This window comes from Anabrus simplex, chromosome 1 (assembly GCF_040414725.1).
Source record: "Anabrus simplex isolate iqAnaSimp1 chromosome 1, ASM4041472v1, whole genome shotgun sequence".
In the NCBI taxonomy this organism is placed as follows: domain Eukaryota; kingdom Metazoa; phylum Arthropoda; class Insecta; order Orthoptera; family Tettigoniidae; genus Anabrus; species Anabrus simplex.
In genome coordinates, this window is record NC_090265.1 from 497,051,909 (window position 1) to 497,067,077 (window position 15,169).

General features: G+C 37.5%; 1 protein-coding gene across 1 annotated transcript in view; it reads right to left on the minus strand.

The window, feature by feature from the left end:
* Positions 1-15,169, minus strand: part of Nf1 (neurofibromin 1) — a 666,749-nt gene that overhangs the window by 379,533 nt on the left and 272,047 nt on the right. The window contains exon 15 of the mRNA XM_068225031.1: positions 11,366-11,439. Coding sequence (XP_068081132.1) covers positions 11,366-11,439 — 74 coding nt within the window. The remainder of the gene's footprint in view (positions 1-11,365; positions 11,440-15,169) is intronic.

Genomic DNA, 15,169 nt, shown 5'->3' on the forward strand with positions numbered 1-15,169 from the left:
CACTGATATCGTGAACATTCAGGAGATGCACACCACAGATGAATAGGAGTTAGTTAGAAGAGGACGAATACTGAGTTATACCTTAGTCGGCGCTATACCCCATCAGCAGTAGGGGATTACCACCTTTGCCAAATAGAGTCTTACAGGAGTTCAAGTTGTTGAGTCAAGTGTCAAGGATCTCATTTTTTCTATAGTAATACAGGTTAATAACCTGACAGTTGTTAACGTGTATAAGCTTCCTAGCATCAGATGGTCGTCTAGCATTTTGCCAACCTTCAGCCGTCCCTGCATTTACAACGGTGATTTTAACAGCCATCATACTAACTGGTGATATGACACAGTTGATGACTACGGTGAGGCATTAACTCAGTGGCTGAAATATCCAATCTGCACCTAGTTTTTGATGCGAAAGACAAGGGCACTTTCCATTCTGCTCGCTGGAGAAGAGACTACAACCCCGACCTAACATTTGTGTCTAAGGATTGCTTTGATCAACCTCTCAGTATTACATGTAAAATATTCTCAAGTTTCCCAAACAGCCAGTATCGACAAGTCCTGTTGGAAGCAGGTATGAAGATACCCCTGGAGACCTCGGTACCTTTACCCAGGTACAATTTTAATCGTGGGTAAGTTCTCTAAAGGTCTTGATCAGAAGCTGTCTGACATAAATCTAGAACCAACTGCCAGTAACTATGATGACTTTGTCAGCTTAGTCATTTCAGCTGCCAAATTGAACATTAAAAGAGGTTATAAGCTATAAATTTCATTTTTGTTCTGTACTGAAGTGCAATTATAAGAAATAAATTGACAAGACCTTTTCAATACTATGATGACTTTGTCAGCTTAGTTATTTCAGCTGCCAAAGCAGGCTCAAAGCAGAAATTTTGAGGATGGAGAGGGCTATCTTTCAGCAGACTTGGACAAAATTGTAATATTCTTCAAGTCTTGGCAATTGATCCCAAGTGCTTCTAAGATTGAGGTTTCATGTTTCCATCTCAGCAATTGAAAAGGTGGACTCTCTTGTCAATTTATTTCTTATAATCCTGAGAGGTTTCAGAAAATATTATGTTCCTGGTTGGAATCCAGAAAGTGAGGCTCTGTATGAAGAATATCAAAACAACAGGCAGCCATGAAGTAGGTTCACAGCTTCTATGGTCATTAGACAAGAATAGGAGAGAAAAGTGGGAAGCAACAGCGAAAGACATGGACTTTGAAAAATCAAGCAGAAAAGCTTGGAGAGTCTTGAATCGACTTACTGAAAAACATTCTAAAAAGAAGTGCATTAACTTGAGCCCAGATGCCACTGCAAATAGAATGGTTGAAGTCACCCAAACCAAGAGAGATAAATGCTATATATGAAAACTATGAAATGTAAGCTCAGCGAGCTCAAATATGGAACACAGAAAAATGAGGAACTGTCTAGGCTATTCTCCATTCAGTAAGTTAAAGCTGCTATCAAAATGCTGCTGGCCCAGACAATATCTACAACGAATTCCTTTAAAATATGGGTCTACACAGCATAAAGTGGATCACTTCTCTTTTTACTAACACCCTTCAGACTAACAACCTGCCAAAGCAGTCCAAACGGTCCAAGGCGATTGACCTTCTTAAACCTGGAAAGTCAGAGCAGAGACCTGAAAACTAACGTCGAATAGCGCTTCTTAGTTGCATTTATAAACTCTTGGAACAAGTCGTCCTCACTATGATAGCACCACTCATTGAAGCTGTAATCCCTCCAGAACAAGCTGGTTTCAGAAGAAATTGTAGCTGTACTGATCAAGTTTTGGCTCTTACCACTCACATAGAAGCAGGCTTCCAAAAGAAGTTAAAATCAACAGCTGACTTTATTGACCTGAGAAGCGCATAATGATACTGTCTGGTGACCTGGACTAATTCTTAAAGCGCTGGAAGTAATTCCCTGCATGGAGATTGAAAACCTAATTTCCAACATGCCCTGTGAGAGAAATGTTGTTGTATTCCTAGCTGATTCTAAAAGTCGCAAAAGAAAGTTAAATAACAGTCTGCCACAGGGATCAGTGTTGGCCAAAGTTCTCTACATCCATGACTTCCCATCAACCACAGCTACTAAGTTCATCTATGTAGATGACATTGCACTGGTAGCTCAAAGCAGAAATTCTGAGGATTGAGAAAGCATTCTTTCAGCAGACATAAACAAAATGTTAACATTCTTCAAGTCTTGGCGATTGATCCCAAGTGCTTCTGAGAGTGAGGTTTCAAGTTTCCATCTCGCATACAACGAGCCGTCTGTTTTATTCCTTGGTGAAAAACTAAAGTACAACCCATTCCCGAAATATCTAGGAGTCACCCTGGACAGAACTCTGTAAGCTACAAAGAACATCTCACCAAGCTCTCTCACAAAATCGCTACCGGTACAAGGAATAATATCCTGCACTAGCTTTGTGGCAGTTCCTGGGGAGCCTCGGCTGGCTGCTTACAATTAACGGGTATCAGTCTTGTCTACGCTGCCAGGGAATACTGTGCCCCGGTATGGCTGGAAAGTGCACATGTGCATAAAGTGGATACTAAGCTGAAAGATATACTATGTGCTGCATAACTGGTACTGTAAAGTCAACACCTTGCCACTGGTTACCTGTACTTAGTCATATCCCACCACCTCACCTGAGGAGAAAGGAAGCTCTGCTGATAGAAGCAAAGAAGATTTGTTCATTTCCCTCATTACCAGTTCACCAGAAATTTTGTTACCCATCGCGACAATGACTTCGATCTAGGAGACCAGCAAGTGTACTGGTCGGCAGACTCTTAAGGAATAATTTTAATCTAAACCAGAGCTGGCAGGATGAGTGGTATAATCAACATCTGGAACTAATGCTCATGAGCTAAATCCAACTCGGAAAATGAAGCAATTCGACCTCCCAAGAAAACTATGGTGTCGCCTCAGTAGACTGAGAACTGGGCTTGGACACTGCAATTTCTTATGCTGTAAGTGGGGTTGGATGGATTCTCTAACGTGTGAATGCAATAGAGCAGCAGACCATGGACCATGTCATTCTGCACTGCCCCCTTCATGCCTACTCCGGAAGCCCCAGCAACCTGTTTCATCTTTTAGAAAGTGCTGTAGAGTGGCTGAAAAACTTGGACCCGGACTTATGAATTTGTTGTTATAATCATCATATGATTAAATAAAAATAAATCACCATTATAAACAGTACAGGCAAAAACACACTCCCTTGTTTTAGCCCACTGTCAATTCCATACCATTCTGATCTACCTCCTCTTGTCTTCACACAGCTGCAACAGTTATCATATATTGCTTTTATCATTGTTCTCAGTTCCTTGCCAATACCTCTGTGTGTCAGGCTCTCCCAAACTTCTGATCTGGGGATCCTGACATAAGCCTTTTCTAAGTATATAAAAGTCATTACTATATTCTTCCTGTATTCCCAGGTCGTTTCTATGATCTGTCTCAGAATGAAAATGGATTCTACCATTGACCTTCCACTTCTACATCCAAATTGTTCCTCTTGTAACTGACTTTCCACCTTTTCTCTAATTCTCCTTTCTACATGGGAGATGGTGGTTCCTTGGTAGTTTCCACACAACTTTTTATCTCCTTTCTTGAATTTTGATATTATAACCTCCTTTTTCCAATCCTTGGGCACTTTTTCTCTCTACAAACACACTTCAAGCATTCTGCAAATCCAATAGAGTCCCGATGGTCCTGCAGCCTTGAACATATCTATAGCTACTTCACCTATTCCCCATAGCTTTTCCCATCTTCATCTTTTTAACTCCCCATTCCATCTCTGTCATTGGAATGTGTGGTCTCTTCTCTGTTACTAATTCTATTCCTGCTGCCTGGATACATTCTCCATATCTGGTTTTCCCACAGTTCAAATCTTCCTTTACTTCTTGGGTGAATGTTTCTCAACTTTTCTTTGGCTACTCCTTTTTTTTCTTTCTTTTTTTTGCACTCTTTTCACTTCCATGTATCTGGCTTTACTCCACTAACTTGCCTCTTTCTCTCTTACTGTTCCTGATGTTCTGCTACGTATTTTCTCTGCACAGTTTACAAATGTACTATTAAAATTTTTCCATTCCTGTTCAACATGACTATTATCTATCTTTGGTATCAGTTTTCGTAATTCTTTCCTGAACTCTTCCCGAACCTTCTTTTCCTTCAATCTCAAGACCCTAATCTTTCTTTTAGCAGAAGTTCATCAACATATTCCCTTCTTGATTCTTGTTGCCATACGACCCCAGAATCTCTTCTCCTCTTCCCACTTGTGCGTGCAGATCTCCCATTATAATTACTTCCTTGTCTTCAATGTATTTCTCCACTTCTTCAAGGAATTGTTCTGTATTCTCTTAATTCCTACTCCATTTAATGCATCCTGTCCTCCACTGTAAAACAGTGTTTCACCGAGAGCAAGGATGGCTATGTCCTTTACTTTCATGAACTCTATCGGCTCTTCGGTCTTGTGTATCAGGGTTAGAATAATGACTGTACCGATTTGGACATATTGTGGTACTGGTCAACCACATGTCACAGCTCCTCTAACATATGAAGAACTGCATATTATTTGCAGGGGACGCCCTAGTATTTTCCAAGGCCGTACCATATTTTGTACTCATTTTTAGGCTGTTATTACGGTGGGTTCGCCACTCCCAAAGGCATTTTAGAACTGGTGCCAGCAGGTGATTGGGTGGCTCCTAACATGACATGGAGTAAGATGCCTTCTGCAGCCGCCCCTAACATGCGGTCAGATACTACTTGATGGGTTCCAGTGTCCTTTCCTACACTAAGGGGACCATCATTACAAAATAAAGAAATTAAAAGTAAATTACAAGTCCATAATCTCAGTCCGGCACACACAAGTGGTGTCTGAATATTAGAAGAGAACTCCTGAGCACTTTCAAGCCCCAGTCGATGAACTCCTTGGTACAGATGTTCAAGGTCCCCATCAGCTCTATCGTCTTCTTAGGGACTGTCCATCTTGCACCAATCATGACACCCCTTACTTCTATAACGGACCATTATATTGGTATTACTTCTATGTCATCCAGCTCATATTTATTCATATAATACAGCACTGTAGGCAGGTAGATAAACTTCTTTCCTCTGTTTACTTTATCTGGGTGGTTGAGTGTGTTTTAAATCTTACTGTGTGGTCTAATATATATCTTTTTTCCTCTTTAATGGCGATCATATCTATCCTTCTTGTGCTGCCATTTACTCCGATACCATGGACTTCATCATGCCCTAAAAATCCTTTCCCATGGAGTGACTGTGCTATGGATGACCTGATGTTGTGATGTCTGGTGTTTCAAAAAGCTTCACCGAAGGCATAGGAACCCAAGACGTGAGATAAAGTTTCAATCTTACTGCATCTTCTGCAGCAGATACCATCAAGGGACCTTCCTGATACGGCTCTAACGGGTGCAACGTTACATGCCATTTTCAGCGTATTTCTCCACTCCGTGCTAGAAAGGCCATCGCGGTTTCTAACCCAACGGTTTGCAGGAGGGAACTCCTCATACAGACACAATCCCTGACCTTTGCTTCTCAGCTGGCACCATTTGTCAAATTCATATTCTCGTAATTTATTTCAGAGTTTCTCAGTGTCATACTCACCATGCTTTTTTTCATATCCTGAGTTTTATGATTTAAATTTAGCTCAGTTAAGCCACTGCTAAATTATTCGTCTAGATTTCTAGTGGCTTCAATATAATGATTCCCCTCCCGTTTCAGATTGTTGCAGCTTTTTATATGCTGAAGCAAGGCTTCCCAGCTTACCCTAAAAACACAAGATAGTTTTCTACTATAACCGTGTCATTTGTAAAGCCCAATATTGTGACAGAATAACCATGCATGTCGCCTACTTCTTTTTCACAAATTTCTTAACAAATATGGTCTGTTGTGAGATTGAATAAGACTGGTGACTATGAAGATCCATGCACTGCACAACTGGGTAATTTAATGGGACTAGTTTTCTTAAAATTGGCCTGTATTTGAGTTGTTTTATTCCACTGAAGCTTGCAAATTATATTGCTCAGCTTACTGTTCATATTTTATTTTTGACAGCTGTACAAAGGTCCAGCTTCTTGGCTGAATGTTCAGCATAGTGGCCTTTGGTTTAGAGTACCCCAGGTTTGATTTCCGGCCAAATCCTTTTTTATCTTAAATGCTACATTCTTCTAGCTCGAAGACTGGGTTTATGTGCTGTCCCCAGCATCCCTGGAGAGAGAGAAAAAAAAAAAAATCTTCACTTCCCACCCCCCTTATTACAAGCAGTTTCCCCACAAATTGCAAATACTGCCCACCCTCATCAGAGGGTTTGCCTTACAACGGCTGCACTAGGCTAGTAATAGACACAATTATTATCTATGTATATGGGTTGAATTTTTAATAGTGGCAACTACCTTTTATTTAGATACATAGCATATTTAAAATGTTAGGTGTTTTACAGGCCTTCGAAGTAATCACCACTGTTGTGCAGCACTCGTTCCCAGCGATGTGGAAGCTGTTGGATGCCGTTGAGAGGGTCTGATCTCGAGAGGTTGCAGATGGAGGATCGGTGGCCTGGAGAATGTCATCCACTGTGAGAAAGCGGAGCTCGAAGTGGTGCTCTCATTTTAGGGACGAGATCATAGTCGCAGGGGCTGAGATATGGAGAATAAAAATTTAATGTTATTTGATTTACATCCCACTAACTACTTTTACAGTTTTCGTAGACGCCGAGATGCTGGAATTTAGTCCCACAGGAGTTCTTTTACGTGCCAGTAAATGTACCGACACGAGGCTGACGTATTTGAGCACCTTCAAATACAACCAGACTGAGCCAGGATCGAACCTGCCAAATTGGGGTCAGAAGGCCAGCTCCTCAACTGTCTGCTCCACTCAGCCCGGCAATCTGGAGAATAAGGGGGGTGATAAAGCACTTCCCAGCCCCAGCGATTGAACAACTCAGTCACACCTCCTGCTGCATGTGGCCCTGCACTGTCATGCAGAATGAAGGGTGGGTTATTATTCAGGAAGCGTCCTCGTTTTCTTCTTAGAGCTGCTACCAGGTTTGTTTGCAAAAACGCACAGTAATACTCCGCATTAACGGTATGTCCTCGGGAAATGGTATGCTTTATAATAACACCATCCCAGTCATAGGCAATGATCAGCATGGCCTTCACATTGGTTCCAGTCGGCCGAACCGTTACTTTTTGCGGTGAACCGTGATGACACAACTTGTTTGATTGGCGTTTCAGCTGCGGTTCATAAGTTATGATCCAGGTCTCATCAATAGTGATTATCCACCGTAAGAAGGCCTCATCTTTGCATTCATAGCGCTCCAGGTGCGTACGAGCTGCATCATTTCGCAGCCATTTTTAATGTTCGGTCAAATCATGTGGCACCCATTCCCAGCTGCTTCGTCAGGATTAGCTGCACAGTCGAAGGCGCCAGACGTGTATCGTTGGCCAATTCACGAAATGTAGTGTTCCAATTTGACAGCACCAACGCGTTCACATTCTGTACATTGTCATCTCTTACTGCAGGATGACCAGGCTGCGGCATGTCTGTCACATTCTGTCGTCCGTCTTTGAAAGCCTTGACCCACTGTGCTACAGTACGGTAAGGTAATGAGCTTTCTCTGCAAGCCTCTTACAATCCTTCATAACACTTCCTTGCATTGAGACCTCTAGCGCAATCAACTTTCAACCAGCTCCTCTGATCTTGCTTCGAAATCATTACAGCTGTACTCCACGAGCACGTGCTCAAAACTGTGTTCTTGTTCTTGTCACTGCACACGTGCATGGGGCATGGAGGATGAGTTAATTTACGCTGAGGGAGTGTGGATATCTAAGGTACCTCAGGTATACATAATATTGCCTGTCTATGTTTCTCTGCACTGTTACAGCAGAGCTGCCACTATTAAAAAATCAACCCATGTACAAAGTCGTGGAAATATATTTCTTCTTAGGTCACGTTTCTGTTTTGCGTTAAACAACTGTTAATAGAAATAACTAGAAAAAAGTAATGTAATAATAAGAATTTTCTTTTACCATCTATGGACCGCGTAGAACATAAAGTTTCTTGGCCTTCCTTCTCTTTCGGGCCTCCGTCTTAGTGGTTTCTCTTCATTTTTTTTTTTTTTTTTTTTACAAACACATATAGGTCTTATGGCGACGATGGAATAGGAAAGGCCTAGGAGTGGGATGGAAGCGGCTGTGGCCTTAATTAAGATACAGCCTGGTGTGAAAATGGGAAACCATCTTCAGGGCTGTCAACAGTGGGGTTTGAACCAACTATCTTCTGGATGCAAGCTGACAGGTGCGCATGTCTAACCCCACGGCCAACTCGCCCGACATCAAATGTTTTTAAACTGTCTACACTTCTTCTGAACTCTCTTCTATCGTGGATCATCTGTAGAGTAATTCCAAATAATAATAATAATAATAATAATAATAATAATAATAATAATAATAATAATAATAATAATAATAATAATAATAATAATAATAATAATAATAATAATAATAATAATAATAATAATAATAATAATAATAATAATAATAATAATAATAATAATAATAATAATAATAATAATAATAATAATAATAATAATAATAATAATAATAATAATAATAATAATAATAATAATAATAATAATAATAATAATAATAATAATAATAATAATAATAATAATAATAATAATAATAATAATAATAATAATAATAATAATAATAATAATAATAATAATAATAATAATAATAATAATAATAATAATAATAATAATAATAATAATAATAATAATAATAATAATAATAATAATAATAATAATAATAATAATAATAATAATAATAATAATAATAATAATAATAATAATAATAATAATAATAATAATAATAATAATAATAATAATAATAATAATAATAATAATAATAATAATAATAATAATAATAATAATAATAATAATAATAATAATAATAATAATAATAATAATAATAATAATAATAATAATAATAATAATAATAATAATAATAATAATAATAATAATAATAATAATAATAATAATAATAATAATAATAATAATAATAATAATAATAATAATAATAATAATAATAATAATAACAATAACAATAACAATAATAATAATAATAATAATAATAATAATAATAATAATAATAATAATAATAATAATAATAATAATAATTGTACCGGGCGGTACACCTCCACGCCGCTAATTTAAAATTTGCGCCAGTTGAAACTCCTCTGCTGGAGGAAGTCTGAACTTTATCTACGCTATTAATTCTTTACCTTCTCAGAAGATGTCACCACGTGGAAAATTTTGAGTTTTTGAACTGTGTCATTTTTGATGTGTTTTTGTTTTGCTTGAAGTAAGAAGTGTGAACTTTCTCTTCTAGAGGACACTACTGAAGATCAACAATAGTGCACCCTAGTGCGGAGTCAAAGAACTATTTTGTTGGAGAAATTTTTATTTCAAATGTTTGTCTTTGCTAAATTTTTTTCAGTTATTGGTTAAGTTGGCTGTATACCTCTCTCTTTCCCCTTGTTTTGCATTTAACCAATCCCGAATTTCTGTTATTAATTTCTGACCAATCGTAGGTATCTTCCCCCAACTTGAATATGTTGCTGTATCCTACCCAATAAAAAGTTTGTGGGAGGGTGTTTTCATTCCCCTGACACCTAGAACCTTCCGCGAGAGGATATAAACTGCTGATTTTAGGGTCTCCGGGCCACTTCTGTTCCATCTTTCAGTGTATTAAGTACATAGCAGGAGGCGGGAAGCGCCTCTTTCCTCGGCAGCGGTCAACAACAAGGTAATGGCCGATTAATAACTTCTTTCTTTGCTTGCTCAGCAGTTTAACTCTCGGGGCGGGTTCTAAGCGTTCCACCATGTAACCTTTTCCTAAATGTAACTACTCTTTTCATATATTCTCTTTTAAAGCTACATACTGGGATAGAGAGTGCTAACCCTCTCGAGCTCCCACTCATATTGTTTGGAGGTGAACTTATTTTTCTCAACCTATTCTCGTTAACGTTAAACAAATTGTTCTTTTCTTAAGTCACCTCTTTAGTATGGGATTAGCCCTGGTATTATCGGCCTAGTGCCAAGTAGGTCTTAATCAAAGTGTATTAGGAGTGCAAGTTCGCCTCCTCTCAAATTGTTATTTTAGAGGTCATTTAATTAACCTTCTTTTCATTCTATAGACCTCAGTAGATTGGGTATTTTACCCCTGTGTTTATGTCCGTTGAGGACAACTTGAAGGTGGAGTTTGGTGTGGCCTGGGAGAGGCTTAAATTTGAGAGCGTGTGGCTCTTTTGAAAATTGAGTGTTGTATGCCTCGTGGAGGCTTTTCTATGTAATTTGGAGCTAGGGCTCCTAGGCATGAATGGGGTTTTCTGCCCCTCTGTTGAAACTTGTGTTTGGAGGTAAAACTGCGCTGATTGCCCAAGCATTGTGTTTTCAGGGCTCGAAGCCCAAATCCTGTAAATATTGTAACTACCCTTTGACTTGCTACTTTGTACCTGCCATGCTTGTTATTTCTTTGTTCTTGAAAAGAAAATATAACCTGGTTAAATTTTAATTAATTTTACTTTAGTAGCTTGAGACCCGTTCACCACCCCGCACCTTCTTTCACGCATAACTACCACAAAAACACGGTAACAATAATAATAATAATAATAATAATAATAATAATAATAATAATAATAATAATAATAATAATAATAATAATTGTACTGAATGGACAAAGGCAGATTAACAAAACAAATTTTGTAATACTACGCAAATTTTAAAAAGCAGAATTTTTCAAAGAAGCTTAAGAAGATTTGGAACCACTCAACATTAAAAAAGAATACATTGCAAATAGAAAAGAATTTAGGAAAGTTACATTAGATGGTAAATTTCCAGAGAAAGCAAGAAGAAATTAGGGAGTAAATGGATGGAAGAAAAAAGAAGAAAAACAACATTGAGAAAATATGAAGAAGTTTTGGGGAGACAAGAATAAAAATGGCCTAATCAAATGAATAATAATAATAATAATAATAATAATAATAATAATAATAATAATAATAATAATAATAATATTTGTCTTGTGCCTACAGATTTTGGAGATGCCAGAAATAATGTATTATGGGGACTGATTAAAAATATTTTATTTTAGATACTCTTTCAGATGGCCGTTAGACTCAAACTTTTATAAGATTTGAATATACAAAACAACCTGATAATTTTACTAGATCAGAATATAAGTTTAAGGACAGTTCCTCAACATTTAGACAATCTAGACAATATTTTCTACAGTCTTTTATTTTGTCTAGATAATTATAATCTGGATATCTAGACTCATTTATACTCAAGAAGCTTACCGGTTGAACTCCATTTACGCAGTGCTCAATTTTACGTAGTAAAGCCATAATTCTTTTCTGCAACGCAGCACGACCTGAAAGAATAAAAGTTGTGGTCCATACATAAAGAAAACTTTCTCAAAAGAATAAAGTTAAATTAATTTTTTTTAAAGACAATATATAATCCCTCTTGCATGTAGAATTCTCATATATAAAGGTGGTTCAAATAAAATGGGGACTGACTTTTTTCAATCTAACCCAAACAGGTTAATGATCTTGGAGGGTTGGAGTTGCAACCCCTCCTCTTCCCGTCAGGTGATTAGGAACCAGTTCAGTCTTGTGCGAGATTTATACGAGAGATGAGTGAACAGAAAGTGGCACGCAGCATTAATAATATGTTACTATGAAATTTGGGAAGTGGTCCAACTATCAAAAATTTTCCAGAGACCCAAAACTGGTTATGAGAAACATGTCTCTCAAAAATCCATGTTTGAATAGTGTAAAACTGTCGGAGGGGAAAGACAGAGAACATTTCACATGACCACGGCCACGAACTACAATCACCCCAACCAACAATGACCATGCTCACGTGCTTCTGCGACAGAACAAACACATCAGTGAAAATGAACTTACATGAATATTAAGTATAAGTGTTGTTGATAACTTAGTGTAGAGGCTGACAGCAAAAACCATTTGCACAACAGGAAAGTGAATGTCCATTGGGTTCCACGTACACCGACAAAGGAAAAAAGGTGCAACACATACAGGGGGCCAGTCACCTGGGATGGTATGCAGTAGAACAATTTATGAAGTCCATAGTAAGCACTGATGAAACCTGGGTAGATTTTTATTTCATTCCTGAGTCGGGATAGTCAACAAGAGAGAGGTACCATTACAGTTCTTTGAAACTCATGAAACCAAGGACAATCATAACTGGAAAACTAATTGCAGCATTCCATTGGGATTGGAAGGGGTTTATTTATGTTGATTTCCTTCAGGAAGGTAGGACTACAAATGCAGAATATTACACCCATATTTTGAAGACGTGAAGAATAAGATTCTGTCCGAAATGAAAAAAGGAGAAAATCAGATGTTGTTCTTCCAGGATAATGTCATAAAGCATGGACACCAACAAGCAACTAAAATGGGACCTCCTGCTCCTCCAGCTTTCAATCCATATCCCAAGGCAATTTTTATTTGTTTGGAAGACTTAACACTAAAATGGGAGGAGTGTGTTTTGAGAATAATATTGCAGTGATCACAAATGATCTTGAATTGATATGAACCAACCAAATAATTTTTAGGAAAGAGGAATAAAAGAGTTGCCAAAATGATGGAAGGAAATGTCTAGAAGCCAATGGGGGCTACTTTGAAGGCTAGTCTGTAAAGGAAGTAGTTTGTAGCAAAATCTTTTATGACAAAAAATATTTTTAAAATCAGTCCTGAATATATTTGAGTCACCTTTTAGAGCCTAAAATATATTTAGGCAATATGAATGTAAATGAACGCATTCGTAACATCTCTGATTATCCATAAATTCACCAGAAATGCTGGTGATCAGATGTACACAGGTTTATTGAACAATATATACTAAATTCCTTCCACAGAACACCACCAAAAAAAAGTAATAATTAATCTCCTGTCACTCTCCTTTAAATAAAATGCAAGCAAATGTGTTGTTTTATGTGACATGAAATCTTGTGGCTATAAACTATTGGAGGTACAGTTTTAAACAAAATCTGAAACTCAAGATCTTGTGTTTTCATTTCACAACTGCCTAGACTGGGATGCAAACCATGGAAGCCTTTGTGAGAAACCAGTGGGAATATCATTAACAAGAGACAGTTGTAGACTTGTGGACTAGAATCTCAACAAAATTCACAGCACAGAACTGGCATGGGTCCAAAGTAATATGTGCAAAATATTACATTTTGCAACCACCTGTATACCTAAAACAACGGCAAAATATCTGAAAAGCGCACTCTTACAAATTGTGTGGTTCATGACAGAACAGCTCTCTGCGAACCTGTTATGTTAGTCTTCGATTGTCACTGAGCCGACCTGGTAGTTTTGCATTACCACCTGGAGTAGCAAGATGCTCTAAGAAAGTCTGTATTCATATGAATAAAAATTGTGTACAATTTCAAGAATATTGTCAAGTGTTAATTTTATTATTTATTACATGAGAGTGTGTTACACAGACATACATTAATTGGCAAGTCTCTAAAAAAAGCAATTAAGTTTATGTCATTTGTTGTTTTTAGTTACATTTTGCCTATTCTGCTTTTGTGTTTTGTTCGCCTGAACTTTCATTCTGTGATGCCTTTGATTTACACTAGTTGTTTATGTAGAAGGGAATGGACAACGAAAGGGTGAAAAACTTGATGCTTTACAATGAAAGTAGTTCTCATTATGTTATCCCTGTTGCCACATTATGTGTTCTCCACTACATGAAATGAAACATTTTCAGAGTGATTCAAATAAATAGCTATACATTGTATAAGTTTCTTGAATACATATATGTCACTCTGGAGATTGCAAACATATATCGGTATTTAAACTAGTCTATTCGGAAGTTGGCTGTATACATTATAGGTGCCACACTGCCCACCCCAGCTTTTGATTACTGCATCATGAGCTACAGACAATTGTGAAACTTAATACAATACACATCCTGCCCTGGAACCATTTTCGTTCTAAGCTAAAAGTTTCATTGGGATTCTTGTTGACTACTCTGCAATGTCCCTTGCAAGCGGTCTGTCTCTTAGGTCATCAGCCTGGAGGCTGGTTGGATCCCCAAATAGCATCACCAAAGGTTATGCAGTTAAGGAACCATAAAAACCAATGGTGGTGCTAAAATGAGGGGTACCAGGCAAAATGAAGAATGAGTTAGTTTGCCATTGCTTTTCACAATGGGCCAGAAAAGTGCTAGTACAGAAAGACTGGCCCTACGGGTAGCACAAGTCATGCTACAAATGTCATTACGTAGCACCAACTGTACCTCAACAGCTTCCATACTGTCACAGCCATGAATGAGTGGGAGCCACATTTTTGCTCTGGTCTTTGCAAGAAACAAATTAAAAAATACTCCATCCATCAAGAAATGGCAACAGGTGCTATCATAGTTGAAGCTATCATACATGAAATTATTTAATTTAAAGATGCATTTTAATTAATGTTATTTGCTTTACGTCCCACTAACTACTTTTTAAGGTCTTCGGAGACACCGAGGTGCCGGAATTTAGTCCCGCAGGAGTTCTTTAACGTGCCAGTAAATCTGACACGGGGCTGACGTATTCGAGCACCTTCAAATACCACCGGACTGAGCCAGGATCGAACCTGCCAAGTTGGGGTTAGAAGGCCAGCGCCTTAACCGTCTGAGCCACTCAGCCCGGCAAAAGATGCAATTTGAATGATGACATCTCTGAGAGATAAGACTAAAGCATCATAAGATAATATCAAAGCTGGAATCATTGGCCACCTATATAAGATTGAAGCCATTAGTCCCGTCAGTTAATTTACCACAGCTTTAAAAAATCTCCTAAGTAGCTACTTCTATAGTACAGAAGAATACATGATGAAGTGCTGGTAATGATTCTGTTACTTATAAACTTGTAAACGTTCTTAATATCTAGTACATAGCCTTAAAAATATGTTGATGTCATATTGATTATGTACGTATTGTTAACACCACACTCATAGATTTTTATTTTGTCTTGTAAATATTCATTATTAATATTATTTATTATTTTTAAAAATCAAGATGTGCTGTCCTAACATTAAGGTATTTTGTGTTCTTGTTTTTTCCCTTTTTCTTCTTTTTCA